The sequence below is a fragment of the Macrotis lagotis genome, chromosome 1 (assembly GCF_037893015.1).
Source record: "Macrotis lagotis isolate mMagLag1 chromosome 1, bilby.v1.9.chrom.fasta, whole genome shotgun sequence".
In the NCBI taxonomy this organism is placed as follows: domain Eukaryota; kingdom Metazoa; phylum Chordata; class Mammalia; order Peramelemorphia; family Peramelidae; genus Macrotis; species Macrotis lagotis.
In genome coordinates, this window is record NC_133658.1 from 498,720,275 (window position 1) to 498,745,644 (window position 25,370).

Genomic DNA, 25,370 nt, shown 5'->3' on the forward strand with positions numbered 1-25,370 from the left:
GACCTGTACTTTTGGAAGATTAATTTGATAGCTAAGTGGAGGATGGTCTAGAATGGGAAGACACCTACCAACAAATTTTGACAATAGTCCAGGAGGTATTAAGGACCTGCACCAAAGTGATCACAATGTCAGAGATGATTTATGCTAGATATGCTATAAAGGTAGAATTGTTAGAACTTGGCCACTGAATGGATATGAGGGAGAAGGGTGATGATGAAGAGTTGAGAATGACACTTAAATTATGAGTCTGGTTGAATAGGAGAATGGTGGTACCCTCAATAATGAGAGGAAAGCTAAGAAGAGGGTAAAGTCTGACAAGGAAGAATTTTGGACATGTTGAATTTCAGTTATCTATAAGACCTGTAGTTCAAAAGGGTTTAACAGGCAGTTTGAGATGCAAGACTGGAAGTCAGCAAAGAGTTTATGCTTAGATCTAAGAACCATCTTTATAGAAATGATCATTCAATCCATAGGAGCTGATAAGATTTCCAAACTAAATAATAGGTAGTGAGAAGAGGACACAGGACAGAATCTTGGGAGACATCCACAGTTAATGGGTATGAGGCTGATGAAGATCCAGCAAAGGAATATAAGAAGCAGTGAGACAAAGGTGGGAGGAAAAGCCTTCCTTCTTTGTGAGTAAATTTTTGTGAGTTTATAGTCAAGTCTTAAGTTTGATGCTTTTAAATCTAGAAAACGAAAAAGGGATATAGTGAAAAAAGAATTTATCTTCTGAATTTCTGATACAAAGCCTTTTGTATTAACCAAGACAATTTCCATTTTGAAAGTTTATAAAGAAAATTTTAGCAGTTTGAATGGTTTTCCTTTATTTATAATCAGTATATTATTTTCTTCCAGAAATGATCCTTGAACCTATGGCAAAGTTCTTTCATAAAACCCTAGAGAATACTTAAACTGTTAAAAGTAGTCTCACAGGGCAGCTAGATGGTACAGTGGATAGAGCACTGGCCCTGGAGTCAGGAGTACTTGAGTTCAAATGTGATACTTAATAATTACCTAGCTGTGTGGTCTTGGGCAAGCCACTTAACCCCATTGCCTTTGCAAAAAAAAAAAAACAACTAAAAAAAATAAAAGTAGTCTCACTTACCTATAGATTATGTATGTTTGTATGTATGTATCTGTGATCTCATTAATTCTGGAGTTCCAGTGATACAAATTACAACCTGTCAATGCCTATCCAACCTACAAGACTCTCATCAAGGTCATCATCAAAGGTCACCAAGGGTGGGAAGGGACACTCAACATGCTTTCCTTTATGACTTTCTCAGATATTATGAAGGTAATGGCTATCTATCTGACTTCCGCTACTCTTACCATATGACCAATTCTGTCATAAAGTTCCTTGATAATATCCTTTAGTCCTATCTCAGAATTCCTCTGTGGTGAATGTTGCAGGTTGTAAAAACAACATGGTGCTTTTTTTATTTTCAAGCATTAAAAATATTCCAAATTTTATCTTTGTTAACATTAAATCGTGAACATGGAAAATTTGACTTATTGAAGTTGTCTAGTTGTAACAACAAAATGTAATACAAAAAATAAAGTTTGTAGACAGATTAAGATATCAAACCAACAAATTTTATATTGAATATAGTTGATTATCATTTTCAGAATAGACTTAGAGGTCAATAAACTTATTTTTATGTAACAGTTTTCTGGAGACTAAATAAATTATATGTATATCAACAAAACAAGTCATATTTTCTGATAATGAAATATTTTTATATAAACCAATAGTTTCAACTAAAGTTGAATCTGCTGTCCTTTTGTGGTCTGGAGGTAACCTTGAATTCTTGAAGATTTTGCTAGAAAAAAGTAAACTTTGGTAGGCATTTGGAAGAATAAAGATAGTGGGAATGGAAGGATTAAGTGAGGGATTTTTGAGGTTGGGGGAGATGTTTGTAAGTAGGAGGGAAGGAGCCAGTAGACATGAAGAGATGATATGGAGATGATAGAAGGGGGCAATCCATTGGTATAGTGGAATTCCTCTGCAGGTAGAATGGTTAGCCTTGGTAAGGAGTTAAATCACCCAATCAAAAGAAAGAGATGAAGGGTCCTCTGTTATCCCATCATGGTTGAGTAGGAAGAAGAGGGTTGTATGAACAGAGAGAGGGTTGTGTGATCAGACAGAGTGGTACTGCCTGGCTCCTTGTCACCAGAGCTCTCTTGATTAAATATTAGATGTGCAGCAGGGGTCTCCCTTGGGACCATGTCCAAATTTTAATGTTAACATTGAAAGAAAAAAGTAAGAACGTTTAATTGCTTTAGAAGAAAGAAATCTGACTCAGGATGATGGCAGCAAAAGGCATTTGAGTGGGATAGGAGGATGAGGAAAAGAAGAAAAGAGGGAACCTCATTTTTTTTTCTGTGAAATATGTGGCAAGGATCTCAGCTGATAGAGTCGGGAAAGAGGAAGCCATTGGAAGTTTGAGAAGGAATGAAAAATTGTGGAAGATCTACTATGAAGAAAGCAATGGTGAGCTGATAAGGAAGATACACTAGGATTGTCTAGGATCAGTGGGAGCTCATTTGAGGTTATGCAACATGGCTTTGTAGTGAGCCCAGTTGGAACATTACATGATTTTTTTCAACCTTGCATGTGTAGCATGTGTATAGGAGTAGAGGCAACTGTTTCCTGGCTGGGGTCTCTCACTCCCAACCCTGGTCAGTAAGGATCTATTTATTTGCGCAGCTATCAGCTATGCTAGTTACCCCTTGGCTTCCATTACCCTATCTCTGAAAGCCTTTTTCTTAACTTCCAAGTGTGTTGGTCTCATTTGCTTTCAACCTGACGACACTAGCATTCTAATTTATGTAGCATAGCCAAGAACAATCAAAGAATACTCTTTCTTTACACTCCTGGGAAGCCTTCTCCAGCATCTACTGTACTAATCTGTGTGAATGAGCCAGTTACTAGTCCCATACATACACAGTCAGGAAGACTGGTGACAGGGAGCAGGCACGATCTCTTTGATCACTCCAATCTCTTCCTCATTTGCGGAACTCAACCATGAAGGGAGCTATGAGACCATCTCTCCTCTTCTAAGTTTATGCCAAGCCTTCTTAGACTATGCCAAATGTCTTAGTGCACCCTCTTAGTGCATATTCAATGTTGAGATAAAATAAAGCACTTTCAAGTCACTGAATATTTAACAAAGAAGAAGGTTTACATTACTCTAACACAGCAAGGATAAGAAACAAGGTTACAGTGGCACTTAGCTTCCTTGAATGCTGCGAGGATAAGGGTGGAAATGGGGGATCTGTTTAATTCTCTCTGAAAATGATGGTCAGTCAGACTTTGACAGAAATATCTAGATTACTGGTAAACCTATAAGCATCAAATTAATTAAACCAATCCAGGAATACATTTTTATTTTATATGACTTATTCACAATTTATACATTCTTAAATCATGATGAGGTAAATAGTTTTTTACTCTATAGTATAAAGAAAACTTATATAAAAGTAGCCCCAAAGAGGGGCAACTTATTAGACATTTTATATACCTAATAATAGTGACAATTCACATTTGTTTAGCTTTTAAAGTTAAAAAAGCACTGAAGGACTAATTCAAGTATTATTATCTCCATTTTTTAGTTGAGGAAGCTGAGGATCTGAGAAGTAATGACTTCCTTATGGTTGCACCTTGGATAATAGTATGAGACAGAATTTGATCTTAGATCTGCAAACCCCCAAGTTTCATCCTCTTTCTGTTATGCCATTTCATCCTATAATCATTTATTTCTTGGTTATTTTCTTTAAAAATATAGACTGTAGTCTAAATTTTAAATAAATTAAATTAATTCAGATGTGTCTTCCTACAATTTGGAGCCTAACATATTCTTGGTTCCCTCTTTTTTGACCTTAGGAAGTTTATTTTACATGAAAAATTCTGAGCTTAGTTACCCATATTAGGAATATTCTTAATACCTAAACAAAGTTTGAGCTGAATTCTTTATTGACCTATCAGTTGGCCAAGGTGGGGAGACTTGGGGAGGGGACATTAAGGGATCCCCCTGAACTTGTCTATTTGTGTTGCTATATTTTCTAGAAACATTGGACCCAGAGCTTTCATGAGGCCCCTGAATGTATGAAGGACAAAGTTCTCCCTTGGCTGAATATAATTTCTTTTTGCACCCCAAACTGGAGTCTTGTATGTCCCTGGGAGGAGGCACCAACCAATCTGTGCCGGACTGGGTTAATGCTTGTGCCACTTGGGGTCCTTTGCAGATAAGCAGATCCCTCTATCTTCGTAGTCTAGCAGTTCTTAAGGGAAAAGAACAAATCTTTTGTTACATCATCTTGCTCCTCCTAGTGTTAATTGCCTTTTTTCTTTTTTACCCCCAACTTTGCTATACTGTTACCCCTCTCACACCCCTTCCTGGTATCCCCTCCTCCCTTTTGTCCAATATTATAAAAATGTCAGCTTATATAAAGATTGGGACCCTTTTAGGTTTCGCATGCATGTTTCTCTTATAATAAACCTGATTTTCACTTAAGTTTCCTGACAATTGACTATTGACACTGTTAACCTTAAATTTCTATTTCTAGTTGGTAGATGGGGCAAAATTTAATTTTATTGGAAATGTTTATGTAATTAAAGGACAGATTATATTATAGTGTCTGTTGATAGACAGGTATTGTTCAGGGGAAGTTGAGGAAAGAGATGATTTTCCTGGGGATTTCTCTCAGGTTGGGTGCCAGTGAACTCTTCTCCATGTCTCTGTTCTTTGCTATGACTCAATCCCCATTTTGCTGAAAATACTATGATTGCTTCAAACTTTCAAATCCAGATCTTCATAATCTCCACCTCCACTTCTGAAATAGCTTATTCCTTTTATAAAAATTGCTTAGGACATGACTTGGTCTCCTGCACTATGGCTTTGATTGATTCTTGGAGGTATCCACACTCAATTTAGATAGTTGATTGAATCAAAAAGTGCTCTTGCCTAGTCAGCTATCAGAGCTAAAATGGGGAAGTTTCAACTCTAGCCTTACACTATGAGTCTTTAATTCTTCTCCATGAAATTAGGAGACCTACCATGCTTAATTGGTATAAATGGCCAGAATTTCTTTTATATTATTCAAAGTAATCTTTTTGAAGGTTAGGTTCCTGATGTTTCTATACTGGAAATATTATTTTAATACTAACTCAAAGAAGAATGTAAAAATAGAATATTTTTTCCTTAAGTATCTCTAATTATTTTGGTAAATATGCTAGATTTTCATTCACCAAAAAAAAAACCCCAACAAAAAAACACTTCCTTGTCAGTACAAAAGAAAAAAAGAAAGCCAGAGAGGTATTAATTATACAATGATTTTTACTTACATGAGAACATCAGTGACTAAATAAAAATGCTTTTATTCTTTTTTTGGTAAAGAAAATGCAGACTTCATTTTCAGAAATGTAAAAATGAGAAGGTTCATAAATGCTCCATTGTTGACTGGGAGCTATGTGGCAAGGCCCCTAGAGTCATCTCAGATAGCACAAATAAATCTCTCTGACTCTGGTTTTCTCAACCTAATCATTAGCTACTTCATAATATACTCCTCCTTACAGAATTTCTTCATGTCCTGTAGACAGAACAAGCTTGGTCTTCTCATTAATATACTTTCTTAACTTTTGCCAAACCTCTAGCAGTTTCATTCATATGTTCCCTTAATCATTTCTCTTTGTTCTAAAAGTCTGTTTGGTTTCTGAACCAACCATTTTTCTGCTTACAATCTCCTCCACCTACCACCACTGATTGTAGCATGTAGTTGTCTAGTACGTGTGTATTCATTTAAAGAATCACCTAATGTAGAAAAGTAAGTCAAATTTCTATAATTAAGAGCCATTCCTCAGTTGATAAATAGTCAAAGGTTATGATCTTAAGATGAAATAATCAAAACTATCTGTAGACATATAAAAATGCTCTAAATCAGTATTGATTAGAGAAATACAAAATAAAAGAACTCTGAGCTACAATCCCATACCTATCAGATTGGCTAATATGACAGAAAAGGAAAACAACAGATATGGAAGGGGATGTGGGAAAATTGAGACAGTGATGTACTATTGGTGAAGTTGTACAGTGATTCAACCATTCTGGGTAATAAATTGGACCCATGCTTAAAGGGATATTTATACACAGACACAGACACACACAGACACACACACACACACACACACACACACGGTTTTAACCCTTTAACCAGGCAATACCATTACAATGAGGTCTGTTTCTCAATGAGAAAAAAAAACAAAGAAAAGGACCTTTATGTACAAAAATATTTATAGTAGCTCTATTAGGGGTGCCAAAGAAATGGAAAATGAAGGGATATCCATCAATTGGGGGATGACTGTATCTGACTGTGATGGAATTCTGTTGTGCTATAAAAAATGATGAGCAGGTTACTCAGAAAAAAACTGAAATAACTAATGCATGAACTGATGCAAAGTCAAATGAGTGGAACCAGGATAATGTTGTATACAGTAACAACTGTATTAAGTGATAATTAACTGTGAATGGCAACTAATTCTCAGTAAAAAAGAACTGATAGAGTTTGAATGGATCAAAGAAGACTTTTTCTTTACTTTTTTCTTGTTTTATTTATGTGTGTGTGTGTGTGTTTAAAAGAAACATTTTTTTGAGTTGTATTTCATAAGAAATGGAAATAGAAGGCAAACAGACCTCAAGATTTGATTCTCTTTGGAAATGCCTATACTTTCTTGTAATGCTGGGGAAAAACATTTGGTGGTCCTCCTAGTTCTCTAGTCATCATTCATAACTTTTTAGTAAATTGTCTTTTGATAATCTCTTCTTGATTTAGGGCTAGATGTTTGAGTAGATATTTGAGATTCTTATGCCATCTAAATTTTCAGAGGGATGACAAATTTTGTTGTTTTTCTCTACTCCCAGCTATAACTTCTCTTATTTGTCCTTAGTCATCTATGAAATTCTGTTCTATTGAGACTGAAATTAAAAAAAAATAGATTCTTCAGTAGCATCTTTCCCATTAGTACTTATCCTGGCAGTAGGGGGAGCAGTGGTACTTATAATTAGCCTTCCCCTGGAAATCATTAAAAAAAATTTTTAAATTATGACCTTAAACATCAACAGACACAAATGTTTCAATACAAAACAACAAAGAAAAGGAGAGAGGTAATTTCTTTTATATACAATTTTTTTGCCAAAAAATGTGTTAACTTTAACATGTTAGCAAACACAACTTCCTTGTTTATTGCTACCTTCTCCTCAGTTCATATAACTCAATGGAAATTGAAATGAAAAGGAAAAGTAGTATAACATGAAGTTAAAATATGTCCAATGTAGCTCAGAGGAAATTCTCACAGCAGCATTTTTTTGAGTTAATGTTGACTCATTTGGTGGTATTAAAGTACATTTTTCTACCTATCCCCAAAAGGGAAGTTCATATTCTTTTAAGTGAAGCCATTTTAAAAGCAGAAACCAAATCTAAAATAATCCAGAGTTCTCAGAAGGTGTGGATTTATTTACTATAGTTAAAACATAATTAGTTCTCCTGGGAAAGTGTATCTTTTAAACTGTTTTATTGCCACCATATTGATTTTCTAAATAATCAGAAACTTCTGTTATTATATATATTCTAGTGTTTGAACAAAAATGTGCTATAAGTAGAAACAAATGTCAGGAATTGCTGGTTGTTTCTTACTGGAGATAGGGATACCAGATTGGAAAGAATATGTACTTGATAGAAAAATTTAGAGAAATACAATTCAAAGCTTTATGTAAACTGAGTTATGGTAGGTGCTTATAAAAGTGGGTTATTGTGTGTTTGTATATATTCCCAACCCTTTGGGGTAGTTTTGCTGAGATTCTCTTGATCATCTAATAGATGTTCTTTCTTTCTCTCCTGTCTTTAAATTAACAATGAAACCTGTAGCTACCATACCTTTAAAAAAAGGAAGGGAGGGAGGGAGGGAGGGAGGGAGGGAGGGAGAGAGAGAGAGAGAGAGAGAGAGAGAGAGAGAGAGAGAGAGAGAGAGAGAGAGAGAGAACAAAGAATGTTCTTCTTTTCATGAAAAGATAGACCAATGTATTATTTGGTTTTCATTTCCATTTTAGCTAATCAGTCTTTCTCACAACTTGCAGGTTGATGTTTGAGGTGCCTCCAGACCTGGGTTTAGTAGCAATTGCAGTCCGACAAACACAAGGAAAAGGTCAGTAACATCTTCTATTATTGTATTATTTGCATTCTGAATCTAAACCTCAGGTTTAATTGGAATTATCTTGAACTCCAGTCATTTAGATACCTGATATCACAGAACAGATGAAGCCATCATCAAAAAAGAATAGCAGTATCAAAACACGCCCCTTCAACTGTGATGTTTATGAAAATCTTGATATTTGTCCACAATTATTTTAATATTTGATTAATGAAATCTTATAAATTTTTCTTAATAATGTATTCCAGGCTTTGTAGTTCTAAAATTATGACCATATTATAGATAAACTTAAAGTTCATTGTGCAAGTATCTATGATATTATGGATAATGTTTTGAAGTATAGTAACTATAGTAACTATGGATAATGTTTGAAGAAAGATGACTGAAAGGATTGAAAAATGCTTTGATTTCACCATCATCAGTTCCAGTGATTGCACATAACAAGTAATAGTGGAAAGAACACTGTTTCTAGAATCAGAGAACCTGAGTTCAAATCCTGATTGTGATCTTGTCTAAGTCATTTAATTTCCCTGGATCTCATTTGGCTCATAAGTAAAAGTTTGTATACAACTGCTTCTGAGATTCTTTCTACCTCTAAAACTAAGAAAAGATTCTTCGACCTTCTACTAAGGGGTGATTCATGAGGAGGTAAGGGAATCTTGTCTTTTGTCTTCCCTTGAATTGTGTCAGTATGTATGGTAAGCACAATTTGCCTGTAGAAGCAAACAAAGGATGCCATGAATAGGATTGAACTGGATGGTTCTTGTCCTTTGTTATCAAAGAAGACCAAAATCTCATCAATTTATTTGAGAAAAATTACAGTGTGTTTGACTTAGAATGCTCTACCACAGATTGGGCACAAATAGTCCATGTGAACACGTGGTATATGTCCTTCATTCTCAAAGAAGACCATGACATCAGGGAGGTGATGCCAGGATAAGGATATGAATTGGATTTGAGTGAGGGGGATGCTGGACTAAGTCACCAGGCTAACATTCTTCTCCAGAGTCATCTGGGTCCAGTGGCTATATATGAATCAGAACAACTGGAGATGACCTTGGATGCAAGGCAGTCAGGGTTAAGTGACTTGCCTAAGATCACACAGCTACTAAGAGTCAAGTGTCTGAGGCCAGATTCAAACTCCTATCCTCCTGGCTCCAAGGCCAGTTCTATCCACTGTGTCATCTAGCTTCCCCTAGTTTGAAGTAACCTTTGGGAGAAAATATGCTCTATTGGGAAAGCTGCCTTTCCTTTCAGAGGCAACTAGATAGTACAGTGGATAAAGGGCTGGGTCTGAAATCACAAAGATCTAACTTCAAATGTGATCTCAGGCACTAGCCATGTGACCATGGGCAAGTTACCTAACCTCTATCTGCTTCAGTTTTCTTACCTGTAACATAGGGATAACAACAGCACCTACCTTGCAGGATTGTTGTGAGTATCAAATGAGATAATATTTGTAATTAGCACAGTGTTGGACAAATAGCAGGTACAACATAAATGTGCATTCCTTCACTCTCTCCCTCCATTTTAGATTATGAGGATGACCTAGAAATAATTCAAAAAGTATAACCTGTTCTGCCCATAGGGAAATAGAATAGCTCTAGGAATAATTTATAATTTCTCAACTGTTTCTCATGAGTCAAAAAGAATTTATTAACCCCCCCCCCCCCAATGTTAGGCACTATGCCAAGTCCTGAGAATGCAAAGAAATTGTTATTCCCACTGAGTTTAGTCTATTTGGGAGAAATTCTGTGCAAACAGCTGTGTTATAAGACATATACAGAATGAACTGAAGGTGGCAACACTAAGATTAAGGCCTTTTTACAAAAGGTAGGTGGATAGGTGAGACATGAAGATAAAGCAGCAGAACTAGAAGGCAGAAATGAGAAGGGAGAGCATCTGTAAAAATGAAACATTGATCTATAATACAGGATACAGAGAACCAACTTAAAGATAATAGGTCTTTTGTAAGAAAATGGCAATTCAACAAACCTCAACAACATGCTAGAAGAATTAATATAACAAAACTGCCCACGTCTTCTGACCACAGAATCAAAGTGTCAATCAAATCATACCTCTTCCCAAATGTAGGAAAATGACCTAGGTCAGAATTGCCCTTATTGCTGCTCCTTACAAAGTGCCACCAGATATCTCCATGGGCTGAGAGTGTAAAATATATCATGAAGTGCTACACCCTGGAGGATATCCAGAAATACAACTAAAGCAAAAGCTCTTGAATCATCCTATACTACAAAGTCTATGACTTAACCAAATTCCTGGAAGAGCATCCTGGTAAGAGAGCAAGTTGGGTGTGATACCGCCAAAAATGTTGAGAATGTTGGAATCAGTCAAGACTATCACTGGGAAAGTTTATCAAGATGGTAGATGTAAAATAAAGAAACTTTCAGCTATTATTATTACTACCACTGATAACAACAGCAATTGGTGGAGCAATGGCATAATCCTAGCAATATCTGTACTTGATATATTTCTTCTGAGTATCAGTATACTGAGTACTTTTTAAAAAGTCAATAAAAGAAGAGACTACTTTATTCAAGGGAATGAAGAAGCCAGCTGCCATTCTAGAGGGACTCCACTTTTCCTGAGAGGAAGCAATGTCATTTCCAAAGCACTGTAATTTTTCTCAAACAAATTGATGTCATTTTGGTCTTCTTCGATAACTAAGGACAAGAACCAACCACTTCAGTCCTATTCATGGCATCCTTTGTTTGCCTCTATGGGCAAACCGTGCTTACTATACATACTGACACAGTTCAAGGGAAGACGAAGATAAGATTCCCTTACTTCTGGCCCTCTGAAAATCAGAGGTGAACTCTCCTTCTAAAAACTTTTCTATAGAATGTGCATTTTTCATTCAAATTATTTGCAAAGTTTAGTCTCTTTTTTTTCTTTTATCACTTTTATTCTCTCTGGTATAACTGTGGTATGGACTTTAAAAATCAGATCACTTTGTATATTCATTTGTAACTATACAAATCACTCTTTGATGTTTAAAAACTCAGTCATTCATACCCAAACAGTTAGTATTGACACTTTGCTCTAAGGAAATTTTTGGTTTCTGTTTTCTATGCCTTTTCTCTAATAGAAAGGTACTACTTTCAAATCAAATTTGATTCAAATCAGATTTTCTTTTCAGGAAATCAAGAAACCTGGTGATTATAATTTATATGCTTTTAATAATAATTGTTCTTGTGTAAATAGTAGTGGTAAGAAGGGAAAATGTACAGAAGAAACTTCCATCAAGAAACAGATTGAGTCTTCCTAAAAGCACAAATAGTTTTGTTCCATTCCATCTTCACCCTCATATTCCCAGCCCTGAATTAACATTCTGGTTATCTGAGGGGGAGAATGGAGGACAATCTTCTTTTTGAAAACAAAAACCTAGTTGATACTCTCGTTTAAGAGGGCTGCTGATTTCCTTTTAGTGAGGACTGGAAGGTGCTTGTTTTGGTATTTGGAGACTGATTTTTTTTTTAAGGAATTTAGCTGTTAACCATAAATCGTAAATGATGTTTATGAAACTGTAACCATTCTTATCCCACTGAGAGCTCTTTCTAACTCATTCCATTATGTCTGTAGTCTTATTTTCTGGGCTTCAATTTACTCCCTCTCAAAAAAAGTAGTTGTTTGATAATGTGATGAGAGTGAATCAGTTTAAAATAAGATGTCATAATGAACTGTGATCATGTCTTTTTCCCTTAATCAAATAGCCAGCACATAAAAAAAAGCACATTTAAAAGGTTAGTTTTTTCTCTCTCAAAAATTAATATATATTTTAATAATCATTGATACGATTACTACTCTACCTTCTTAATTTTAAACACACACACACAGAATGTAGTTAGAATATTTTTTTTTCCTTAGGTTGCAAGGCAAAGGGGGTTAAGTAGCTTGCCCAAGGCCACACAGCTAGGTAATTATTAAGTGTCTGAGACCGGATTTGAACCCAGGTACTCCTGACTCCAGGGCCGGTGCTTTATCCACTACGCCACCTAGCCGCCCCTTAGTTAGAATATTTTTAAGGTTAAGGTGAAATGCTCATTATTTCATCAATAATTGAAATTAATACGTAGGATAAAAGGGGTTAGAGAGGAGTGGGAAAGTGAGACAATACCACAAATGCAAAATTATCTTGAAGTCTTCTGTTAAAATTTTTTAAAAACATGTTCCTGTAACAAAAATAAAAACAAAATAAAAAATATGTCAGTTGAAACAGTCCTTAGATGGGGAGGCAGACAAATGAATAAATTACAATGCTGCAACTTCAAGACACATACTAGATAAATTTAACAATTCTACTGGAAAAGCAACAGATTTTGTAACCCATGTAACAATCCTATATAAAGGAAAAGAAGAATAATCATAGATATTTGAATAACCAGATTATTTTGCATTTACTAAAATCAGCCCAGAGCATGGAGTAATGTATTCCAGGGCAAAGGAATTCAATATTAACTTGTATATCTGAAGGTAACTATAAATATAAAAAGATGGAAATTCAATTAAAAAGAAAAAGAAATATCCAAAAAAATCTTAGAAAAAAAACAAAACCTGAAGAAATTATTTGCTCTAGAAACCAGAAGTACAAGAAGGTCAAGCAATACAGCAACCAAGGACAACAATAACAAAATCACAACACACACCATTAAGAGATTTCTTTCTAAAAAAGATAAGGATAGGAAAAGCAAAAATTAAATAGAAATGATGGTTGAGAAATTAAAGACTGAAAGATTAGGGACTAAACCTCACAAAACTACACCATTAGGTGAATCAATGTTTTGTTTTGTTTTTTAACTAATTTACAAAATGGGAGAGTGCATAAAAGGGAGAAAGAGACAGAGAAGATAGAGGGAAATCGACCGTGTGCCCTAGTCAGTAGTGAAGGGAAAATAATTCCAGTATCCTCTCAGGAAAAAAGAGAATGGATAAAGAAGCAAACTGGAAAGTGAAGAAGGTAGAAATGTTGCTTTAGTGCTAGAAGGGTATAATACTACTGCTGAATGCTCCTATGGGAGCATCCTATAAAGGGAGATTTATTCTATAAAGATGAGAGATATCCTTTGCAGGGATTTGGTGATTAGAAGGACCACTCATCCAGTCTCAGGAGAAAGGTAATCAGAGGTCCTCCCAGAAAGTGCCATCCAGAAAAGTGGGAGAACATGGACTCAAGGAAGACATGCTGAGATGAATGAGGAAACACAATTATGTAGGGCAAGGCAGAATTTAATAATAAACTACACTATCAGGCATACAGGAAGATTACTGTCACAAAGTGTTTTTCCCCCTCCCCCTGCTCTGCCCTCTCTTCCTTTGCATTTTCCTAAGAATGAGGCATAATAGAAAAAAAGGGACGGGGCAAGATCTATAAGGAAATAACAATGTCTTTAGAAGAGGGAAACTAAAATAGGTACTTCAAAAGTATTAATTTCATTTTACAGAGAATGCACAGACTGAAGAATGACTAAATATGAAGTTCATGAGACAAAGAATGAGAGACTGAGATGGACAAAATGGAAAGAAGATAAGAGAAAAAGAATTTTAGAAAAAAAGTACACAAAATGAAATTTGAAAAACTGAAGGGGAGAAGAAGAATAGGAATTCTGCTTGATTACTTGAAAGGGGAAGGGAAGAATTGAGTACCTAGATAAAAATAAACAAGGAAAAAGAACAAAGTAAGCAAAAACTGGAGAAGAGGAAGAAAGTAGAGGTTGAATGTGGGGGAAGAAAACTGGTAGAAATAGATTTGCCTTAAATCAAGCTAAAATAACTGAAGAATAGTACTATGTTTACAGTGTTACAGTATGTGTGGAGGAGATCTTAAACTGGGATAAATAGAATTAGAGACAAATGAAAGTGAGGAAGGAGCAAAATAAAGAATGGATTCATGCATCAGTCCACCGAAGCATGTCATGTCATCACGTCCCAATGTCATAGACTTCTTTCAGATTGAAGGACGCAAAACACCACCACCAAAGCACACAAAAGATAAAGATTCTAGTAGATACACTGTTTGTGGCTTGGATGAAATCCAACCCCCATTTTGGTCCCCCTTTCTCTTTCCAATGCCATGAAGACCCCAGCTCGAGGCTGTGGAAGTATGTTCAAGAAGAGACAGATAGCACAGCAGACCTGCTGGGGCCACAATTCCCTAGCAGCAAAACTTTGAATAACATCTCTATTTGTCCAGGGGGAGAGTGACAGGACACTTGTGAGTGTGTATGTTTCTGTGTCTATGTGTTAGTTTGAGTGTGTGTGTGTGTGTGTGTGTGTGTGTGTGTGTGTGTGTGTGTGTCTACATGTGCTTTATAGAACTCTAAGTCTGAGGAAAAGAATCCAGGACCCCTTCTGGCCAACTCTGACCTCCCAAAAGTGTCAGGGCAAAAACCTAAGCTGGTGAACCATGAATTATCCAGTGAGGGAAGAAGCTGAGATGCTTTGAGATACAGTCCTCAAGGAAAGCATCATTACAGAGAAGAGAAAGTTAATCAAGGAAATAAAAGGTGGGGTGGGGGGAGGGGGAAGGAAGAGGGTAAGACTCAAATTATCAAAAATCTTAGAAAGAAGAAAACTCCAAGTTCTTGAACATAAGTATGTAAATTAGTGGAAAAAATAACAATTAGCCTCCAGATCTAATAAACAAGTTAAAGAATTTATGAAAAAATACCAAAAACTAAAGGAAAATATTCCATCACTTGAGGAGACAGAGAATTCTGTGGAATGTTAGACCATAGATCCAAAAAATGCTGAGTGGTTCAAAGGAGAAATTAGAATTATGAAAGCAGAGTTTGTAGCATGCATATCAAATATAATGAACAGAATAGAAACATTGGAATCTTCTATCAGAAGTCTTACTAGAGAAATAGAAGAAAAAACAGTGAATTGGGAATGGAAATATACAGAAGTGAAGAATAATTTAGGAAAAAAGCCAAAAAAACCCTTAAAAGAAAATAAACTCTGCAGGGATAGCACAGTCATTTCAAAGGTTGCAGACAAACATCCAGTGTTAGAATTCTCCCAGAACAACACTCAGGTCAAAAAAACTTAAGCCACAATAGAAAATGAAGAGAAGTGCCCAGAACTTCTTAACATAGAAAATGAAATAACCAGTCAATAGAATTTAGAGTTCACCTGCTCATGGGTAGGTTGGAAATGGATACCCAAGACTACAAACTCTAAGTACATAGTACTTAAATTTAACAATTAAATTCAGAAACAAGTTCTACAGGGGATCTAAAATATAAAGGAAATGAAATTTTAAAAGCAACACAAGACTATTCTTCTCCCATCAGAAAAAAATGTTAGAAGGAATGGCTGATATATTGCAAAGAGCAATGGATCTCAGGTCAAGGTGACTTGAAAACTTTTTGGGAAGAAAACCAGAATTTTAAAAATTATTTGTTTCTTAAACACCCCCCAAAACAGAAATGCAAGAGGAGTTAATAAATGTAGTAGCCAGGGATAGAAATAGGACAAAAGCAGAGAAACCAGTAAGAAACCAGTAGAAATCTTTCTAAATATAGGAGCCTGGTAAAGTTGTTGAAGTAATTGCAAAGAGACAGGCCTGGGGTATTACAGACCACTTGACAATATCTGATGAATTTTTATGGGACTACATTACAACATGAAAGGGAACATGAAAAGAGGGGCAGGAGCAGAAGGATATAGAAAAATGTGTGATATTCTAGGGTCAAATCTAGGACTAGCAATCAGGGAAATTTGTTTTCAAAAAGAACCTATAAGAGAGTGGGTGCACACAAGTAGGGAAGGATTGAAAGTGGAATGGGAGGAAGGGGGGCCTTTCTTTGGTGGTGATAGGGATTCCACTGATGGATGTTTAATTACTCCATAGATAAAGAGTAGTCTTTGAAGGGATATGAGGACTTGTATTCTGTGTATAACTCAGGGGATTTGATGCTTGAAAGTTTATTCACCCTACCTCAGGAGAAACAAAGTTAGAACTTATAAGGGTATCTGACACCTGGGGAAGTAGGAGACCAGGGACTCAGGAGATTTTGAGGCAATTAGGGGGATGGGGGAAGAATGTACTATAAAAATAATTAGAAACAGATAATATAGCACCCATAGCTATGACTAGAACACATATTCTTAATGCCAACAAAGGATGGAGGCATTTAAAAAATATAAAAGATACATTTTAAAAATTATATCAGATTGAAAAGCATCTATACAAATACAATTAATGCATTTACGATTAGAAGACATGGTGGAATGAGGGAAAAATGTTCCCTTGGGAAAAAATGCATTTGTGACCAGAAGCTCCTGCATATAAATTCCATGACTGAGATTTATGACTAAACAAGAAAGAGCTACTTGTCTCTAAAAGGAGAATATAAAATATCCATCTTCCTTTTTTTCCCTCCCTTCTTAGAATTTTGGAACACCAATAACTCTTCTTCAGACTTTTAGTTAGCAAGGAGAGGATTTCTCTACTTCTATTCCTCAGAAATATTGTATGTATTCATCTAGGAGAGCTTGAGACTGAATCTCAAGTCCTTAACTTCCTCTTCTGATTTATGTTTCATTCTGAAACATTATTGTTTCTAATCTTAATGACTACCTCATGAACTTAATAGACACAGTAATTAATTATTAGCATATTTGACTGCTACAGGGTCATCTTGCTACAGAAAACTCCTTCAGAAAAGTTGTTTGATAATATATTGAGAGTGAATCAATGTAAAATAAGATGTCATAATGAACTGTGATCATGTCTTTTTTCTTTTACTGCATTAATCAAATAGCATGCATATAAAAAAACCACTAAAACATTTAAAAAGTTAAATTTTTCTCCCCCAAAATTAATGTGAATTTTAATAATCATTGATATGACTATCACTCTACTTTCCTAATTTTAAGCAAACACACACACACACACACACACACACACACACACACACACACACACAAAATGTAGTTAGGATCTTTCTAAGTTTAAGGTGAAATTGCTCACTATTTCATCAATAACTTCCTGTGGAGATGTCACCTGCAGTTCCATAACCCACAAAGGGACTTGACTTTAGGCTCAGGTACCAGGTTCAATCTTAGGAAGTATTTTGATAATAGTACTAAAGAAAATGAATCAGACTTTTCCTTACTCTCTCACTCTTCAAAGCCCTAACTAGAATTATTCCAGTCAAAGCTTTTTTATTTTTATTTTTGAATGATGTCTAAAGTCTTCCCAAAAAACCTTATTAAATTAGAAAATATCAAATTATGGAAGCTATTTATTTCTTCTATTACAGAAGAAATCTAATCTTTAAAATATATCACAAACTGGTATCCTCAGAACTCACAATAGATAAAAGAATAGGTGAACAGACTAGAAGAGAGTGCAGACATTTAACCAACTATAAAAAAGATTGACAAAATTTTGGAAAATAATAATAAATTCTTTCTTCAGTATATTCTTTTTCTTTTTTATAAAGTTTTTGCAAGGCAAATGGGGTTAAGTGGCTTGCCCATGGCCACACAGATAGGGAATTATTAAGTGTCTGAGGCCGGATTTGAACTCAGGTACTCCTGGCTCTAGGGCCAGTTCTCTATCCACTGTGCCACCTAGATGCCCCCCTTCTTCAGTATTTGACAAACATACTTGACAAAACTGTCTAGCCACTTGACACGAGATGGATTTTGGTACATATCCCACACTATATGCCTTAGTACGTTCAGTTGCTGGACATAATTATGAAAAATAACTATGAAAAGAATGCTATATATTACATTAGGTTAGGTATTATATTATTATATTATATCACATCATGTCACATTGCATTATATTATATTACATTATGTATTACATTATATTGTATTATGTTATATTATACTATACTATATTACACTGTACCATACTATACCGTACTATACTGTACTATTTATATTATATTAATTATATTATATTATATTACTATATATGAAAAATTACTATAAAAATTTAAAAACTATAAAAAATGGAATAGTGTACTTTCCTCAATTGTGGAAGAGAAATAAGTCCCCCATTGTTCAGAAATAGAAGGAATTATTAGATCTGACAGATATGCTTAATCACATTGAAATTTTTTAAATGCTTGTATGTAATAAAATCAAAAATAAAGGTTGCTTTAAAAATATTTTTGACATATCAGATAGTTTTTAAAATTGACATTTAAATTATGAGGAACTTTAAAAAATTTATAAGGATTCACATTAGCTAAATAGTCACAGGGTATGAATAGACAGTTATTAAAAATAGAAACAATTTAATAAGCACTTGAAAAATTTCAAATTCATTAATGAAATAAAGGCAAATTGCAGTCTAGAAGTATATACTACCTCATACAACAATTGAAAGCAATAAAACTTAGTGCTTGAGAGATTGTAGAGGAAAAAAGTATCTCATTCATTGTTGATGGAATTGCAAATTGGAGAGCCATCTGGCACTTTATAGGAAATGTGTGTAACCAGTCATCAGTTAACATTTATTATGTACCCTCTGACTCTTAAAAAGAAAATACACTGCTGGGTGTTTTAAAGCTAGTGTTTAAACTAGTCATCCATAGGATTACTGCTAGAATTCTGGAAGTAGTATTATCCACTCTTCTGGGGATACAGTGTGGGGATACACCCATGACAAGGTGAGTTGAGTTAGTGAGCTGGGCCCTATATCAAGTGCCTACAGATAAAAAGCAAGAGTTCCTATCCTTATGGAACTTACATTTTAACAGATAGGCAATATATTCCTATGTAAGGATAATGCTTTCCCTTTGGGGCACACCAACTCAACTCATATGCCATTGCCACATTTCAGGCCCAGAGGATTGTAGCATCTTCCAAGGTTCTAGGATTAATCTTGTGGATAAACTGTCTTACTAAACTGGCCTGAAAGGGCCCAGCAGTGTACTTTCTTTTAACATTAAGTCAGTAGACTTAGTAGTTTATCAAAACCATTAGCTCAAATGACATTGCAGCTACAGTAGTTAGAAAGCATTTTCCCCAATATCAGAGGCATACTCTCTTAAAATACACTTGGAGCCCAAGCGGAAGGAATAGTAGGCAACAACTTAAAGTACAGTGGTAGTGAGGCATATATACAGAACTCAAAATTACAGAAAACTTTTGTTTCAGTTACTATTATTGAAAGGCCTTTCTAAAAATGTTACTATGATGTCCTTTATAATTTAATCTTCCTTTGATTCCCTGTTCTGATGTTTTGTCATAGAATGGAAGTAACAATTTAAACTAAACATTTCAGATATTCAGTGCTCTTCTATTTGTTGAATATTTCTTAAGTATGCAGATAAAATTCCTCAGATTTAAAGAAAGACAAAAATAGGAATTGCAAAGGATGAGAAGATATGCAAGAAGAGTCATTTATATTAGCATAGGGAGTAATCATACTGATGAGACCACAAACTATTTAAATATTAAAGTGTGTATATGTGTGTATATATTATATATGTATATGTACATTTATATGTATGTATATACATGTGTGTTGTAAAGCCTGAAGTATGGATATCAACATAGTACATTTTCTAATTGTTCTTTTCCTCCCTAGGTCGTGGAGGCAATGTCTGGCTAAGTCCTTTGGGATGTTCTCTTTCTACCTTACATATCAGCATCCCCCTGTTTTCTCATCTGGGGCAGAGAATTCCGTTTGTTCAGCACTTAATGTCTCTGGCAGTAGTAGAGGCAGTTCGATCCATTCCTGAGTATCAGGTACACATTTCATTTTTGTATGTCCATTTTTAGGATTTTTCAGAATTTTATTAGCATAAATTTTCAGTCTTGATTAATGTATTTGATCTATACAGAAGTCAAAGGAGATGGAACTTGGTACATTGTTAGTATTATTGGCCTTACTGCTCTCTCAGACTTTACAGAATTCCTTTATTTTTTTGGAATTCCTTTGCTATTCTGTCTTTGCAGAGCCAGATTTCATAGACTTTCCAAGAATGAAAAATCATCTTTTATTTAAACAGTGAGGTGAATGAAAGTTATTTATTTGTCTGATTTTTTTTTGCAAAAAAAGTTCGTTTTATAGAATTCTCATTCCCTCCTTTTTTTTATTCATCATAATCTATCTATAAGAAAGAGGATATGTACACATATACAGGATATGTATATATTTGATGAGATTTAGGCAGCTATGCTAATTTGTGACCATTTTTACTGACTATAAAGACAGATTTGCCTGCTACCTTCTTTCTCGGATGCATTGTTTCTGATTATGTGATTAGGTCAAAAAAATGAATAATATATTACCTCTTTTCCTCCCAATTTCCCTCAGTTTTACAGACCTTCTTTTCCCTCTTGCTCCCCAGATCTTACTGGAAGAGTTTCATTTTATCAGTAAGAAACAATTTTTTTCCTAGCACTCATTTTTTTGTTGAAATGCCCTTGTGCCATATCTGAAGCAAGCAATTAATAGTATGTCTTTTTGAGAAAAATAGTCTTCAAATGAAAAACCAATCATCTTCATCTCCTTTTATAATTCCTTTTTAATGTTGCCATTTCCTAATATTTGCTACTTATAAAACTTTGGCATTTTACAGAAGTAGTTAACTCAGACATATGTTTCCTATATTATATCAAATCAATGACATACACATTTACACATGAAATTTATTGCAGCACCCAGTAGCTCTGCTGGAGGGTAAGTGTTCAGTTACATGCCTTAAAATCCAGGCTTCAGAACTTGGACTGTAAATTTTCACTTTGAAAACTGAGACTATAAAATCTTATAGCAGGAATAAATATTTTAATACTAGCAGAAATGGAACAAAATAATGAGTTTAGCACTTGAGAAATGAAATAAAATATTGCACAAGAAATGGATATGGTTGGGTTTTTTTAACTTGATCTTGCTTAAACTTTGTGACTTGAAAAAGTTTGAAATGCTTACTGCTACATATATTTTTATAACTGAGATTAATAAGCAGATCCAAGTATCTGTTATATCTTGTGGATTTGTGTTTGGCAAAAATAAGATCTAAAATTTAAGATAGACATTTTGACACAGGATCATAGATTCATAGGTTTAGAGCTGAAAGAGATGTTGTAGGATATTTAGTTGAAGAATTCAGAGAAATTTGGGAAGATGTATATGAAGTGATATAGAATGAAGAAAGCCAAATCAAAAGAGCAATAAACAGTAACTACAACTTAAAAGACAGCCAAACATCAATTCTTTGCAATGAATTATTTTGGTTCAAGAGAACAAATAACATTTCCTTTTGATAGAGTTAAGTATGGAATATCTGCAGAAATTGTAACTCTGGGGGATTTTGTCGTTCTCTTTCATTAACTATTTAGCTTTGTTACAAGGGAGGGTTCAATAGACTATATAAGGGTAAATGACTGAAATGTTCTCAAAAAGGAACTATTCAAAAAAAAAGGGGGAAACAGTTTATTTAAGGTGAAAGGCCAAGGTTCTCAAAAGATTTTCCGCAGGTTTTAGCTAGACTCTCCAGGAGACCCCTACATTCCCCAGAGTCCTGCTTCTAGGAACAGTTTTTGTGCTTGCTATGCCCAACTGCCAGGAAATTCTTCTTTGTTGCCTGAATGGTGGTGGGTCTTTCTGTTGCCCAGCCTTTGGGATGGGTTCTTGGATGACCCAGGGCTGAGGGAGAAGGGAATGGTGCCACCAATGTTAGTGTGTCCTTGTGCTTCTTGGATATTCTAGGAAAGGGTTGACTCAGGACTAGGGGAAAGAGCAAGGTAGGTAAATAGAAAGTTAGAGAGATAGAAAGGTTTAAAATAGGAATATATATTTTCTATCTATCTATATAGCTATAGATATACACATATATATAATATTTAATAGAAGAAAATGAAAATTTATTAATTTATAATTTTAAATGTGAATGGATAAATTTTCCTATAACTAAAAGCAAACACTATAAAAATTAATTTAAAACACACACATATACATGTAGCATATTTTATATAATAATTTAAAACATGTTGAGTGAAAATGATTGAATAGAATCAAATCCGTCATGTTTTACATGAATTTTCATTATGGATTCAAGTAGGACAACAACAAAAATTGATAATGAGATAATTGCCATTCTGCAATTTTTGGTTAACATATACACATCTATGTAAATGATCAAAATTGCAAAAAAAAAAGCAATGATAGAGTCTAATTTTTAGGTGTAGTAGATAGAACAGCAGGCCTGGAGTCAGGAGGACCTGAGTTAAAATCCAGCTTCACACACTTAATAATTATTTAGCTATGTAACCTTGGGCAAGTCACTTAACCCACTGTAGAAACCAAAATATTAAAAAGGTCTTTAACTTTCCTCTTTCTGAGCTGATGGAATCCAACAAAAAGATTAAAAAAAAAACAAGAAGAAAAGCATAGAACTGTACAAATTTTTGAAAAAATTAGATTTGACTGCAAACACTATTTCAGAATATGGCTATTTGGGAGGAAAGAGGGGAGGGAGGCATGAGACAGTTGGCGTTAAGTGACTCATTCAGGGTTGCATCAAGTTTTTGAGACTGAATTTGAATTCAGGTCCTCCTGATGCCAGGAGCTTTGCTCAATCCACTGTGCCATCTACCTGCCATTGACTGTGACTATTAAAGAATACAAACATATTTCAGCTTTCTGTGATATCTTTACAGAACTTGATCATTTTCTAAGCTATAAAGGTAACATAAAATTTATTGAAAGCAAAAATAATATAGTCTTTATAGATTATAACTCAGTAAAAAATAATAATTAAGAGAGAGAACATGAGCAAAACATGCAAACCTAAATGGAACCTAAATAGGGTAACCTGAATACTTGTGTAAAGAACAAATCCTAATAACAAGACAATATGCCAAAATTTAGAAGATGCTGTTAAAGCAGTTCAGAAGAAAATGTATATCTCTGAAAATTTAAGTTAAAAGGAAGAAAGGCAAAACATTTAACTGAGCTTAATAGCTTAAAAAAAATAAATTAGCAATTCCAAAAAATGTACACATGCATGATCCCTGAGAATTTAAGGAAAGATAGAGAAATGAAAGGAAGAGGAATATTTGTAGAACTGACAAAAACTAAGGTTTTTTAAATACCAGAACATTGATAAATATAAAGAAAATAATTAGTGTATTATAAATTTTTTTGATTCTTTGTTGTGATTTCATTTAGTGTAGGGAACTAGGCAAATTTTCTCTATGAATGAAAGTCTTCCAGTATTTTGTAACATAATTGTCTTAAAAAGTTACCTAGGGAACCAAAAGGTTAGGGTAATTTACTCAATGTCATACAATCAGAATATTTCAGAGACAGGGTTTGAAAGTTGGTTTTCCTGCCTCTTAGAGTAGCTCTGTCTAGTAGGACACTCTGTTTTAATAACATCGATGATTTCAATATAGGCAGAAAAGCCCTTTTCTCAAAACTAAGAATTGTATTTCTGCTAAAAACCAAAACACATTAGCATGAGTCTTTAACATGATCAAAAACATAACACAATGGAAAAACATAGATAATAGTGAGATCTAAGCAATATCTCACTATTATTTGACAAAAAGTTAGATATTATACTCACACAGATAAGACAAGAGAACAAAACTGAAGATGTAAATATCAACCAAGATGAGACATCAAATTGTAAATTATATGATGACAGAAATCTCAAAACCATTTGAGAAAATGAATAGCTCCATTAACATACTTGGATGTAAATTAACCCATAAAATCTATCAGAATTTCTAGTACCAAACTAGAAATAAATGATGACAAAAGAAATTCCACTAAAAATAATCATTATAATGCTTAAAATTTTATAGTTAATCTATCAATAAACACAAAATATTTATAGAAATACAACTTTAAAACTCAACAGAAATAAAACTTGTATAAGTGGAGAAATAATTACTGGTCATAGTTGGTCTAAGGCAATATAATAAAAATGATAACATTATCAACATTAATTTGTGGTTTCAGTGCCATATAAAACCACTGAGAGTTTACTTTATAAAAATTAACTAGAATAATAATAAAAATCTTTTGAAAGAGCAAAAGACCTAGATTCTCAAGAGAAATGATGAAAAAAATGTGAATTTTTAGACTTCAAACTATTACAAAGCAAGTCATCAAAACTTATTTTTTAATAGATCAGTGAAATGTATTAGTAAAAGTGAGAAATGTTAAAATCAGAAACAATAACTTTAGGGACTATTTGGGGCAAGAACTCCTAGAAAAACTATAAACCAGTTTGACAGAAATTAAGTTTCCAAATAATGCCTTACACTTGACAGGAAAATAAACTCAGTGGATACATTCTTCAAATATAAATGTCACATCATAAGAAAATTAAAAGGCATAAAGAGTAAATACCTTTACAACAGTGTTAGAGTGGAGAATCCTCAACCAAACACATGGTAGAATAAAGCCAGAATACATCTTTTAAATTACATAAAATTATAAACATTAACCAACAAGGGATAGAATAAAAAATACATCATTTTAATCAAGTAATTTTAAAATCTTTTGCATAAATAAAATTAATGAGAATAGAAGTAAATGAGAAATTGCATAATGGAAAAACATTTTCATAAAATGCCACCAACATTATGTTGATATCTATGATTTATATAGAATTGACTTAAATTTATAACATCAAGAACCAATTTTCAACTAGATAAGTGATAAAAGGGTAATGATCATTTTCCAAAAGAATGTTAAGCTGCATACTAATATTTAAAAACTAAATTACTAATATTATGAATCTAAATAATAACAAATGTAAATTTATTACAACTCTGAATATACATATCAGATAATATGACAAAAGATAGGAATAGTCAGTTTTAGAGGAATTTTATAAAGATAGAAACACTAATGCATTATTGATAGAGCTGTGAATTCAAGTATTCTGGCTTTTATTTTGTAATTATGTGAGAAATGTAACAAAATTATCTATACCTTTTGAGTCAATAATCTCACTTCTCAGTATTTATTTCAAGGAGGTCAAAGGCAGAGACAGAGGTTCATTATAGATACCAAAAGATCCTTAAAAGAACTTTTGGGGGAAGCAAAAACTTGGAAAGATAGGGAGTGCTCATTAATTGGAATGATAAAATAATAGTGTTTGATAGCATATGACAAAATGTCATTTTATAGTAAGCAGTAATGACTATA

General features: G+C 34.0%; 1 protein-coding gene across 2 annotated transcripts in view; it reads left to right on the forward strand.

Moving 5' to 3' along the window:
* The window catches only part of HLCS (holocarboxylase synthetase), a 216,546-nt gene that overhangs the window by 178,587 nt on the left and 12,589 nt on the right, over positions 1 to 25,370 (forward strand). For both annotated transcript variants that reach the window (XM_074213936.1, XM_074213937.1), the window contains 2 exons: positions 8,136 to 8,203; positions 19,788 to 19,948. In XM_074213936.1, coding sequence (XP_074070037.1) covers positions 8,136 to 8,203; positions 19,788 to 19,948 — 229 coding nt within the window. The remainder of the gene's footprint in view (positions 1 to 8,135; positions 8,204 to 19,787; positions 19,949 to 25,370) is intronic.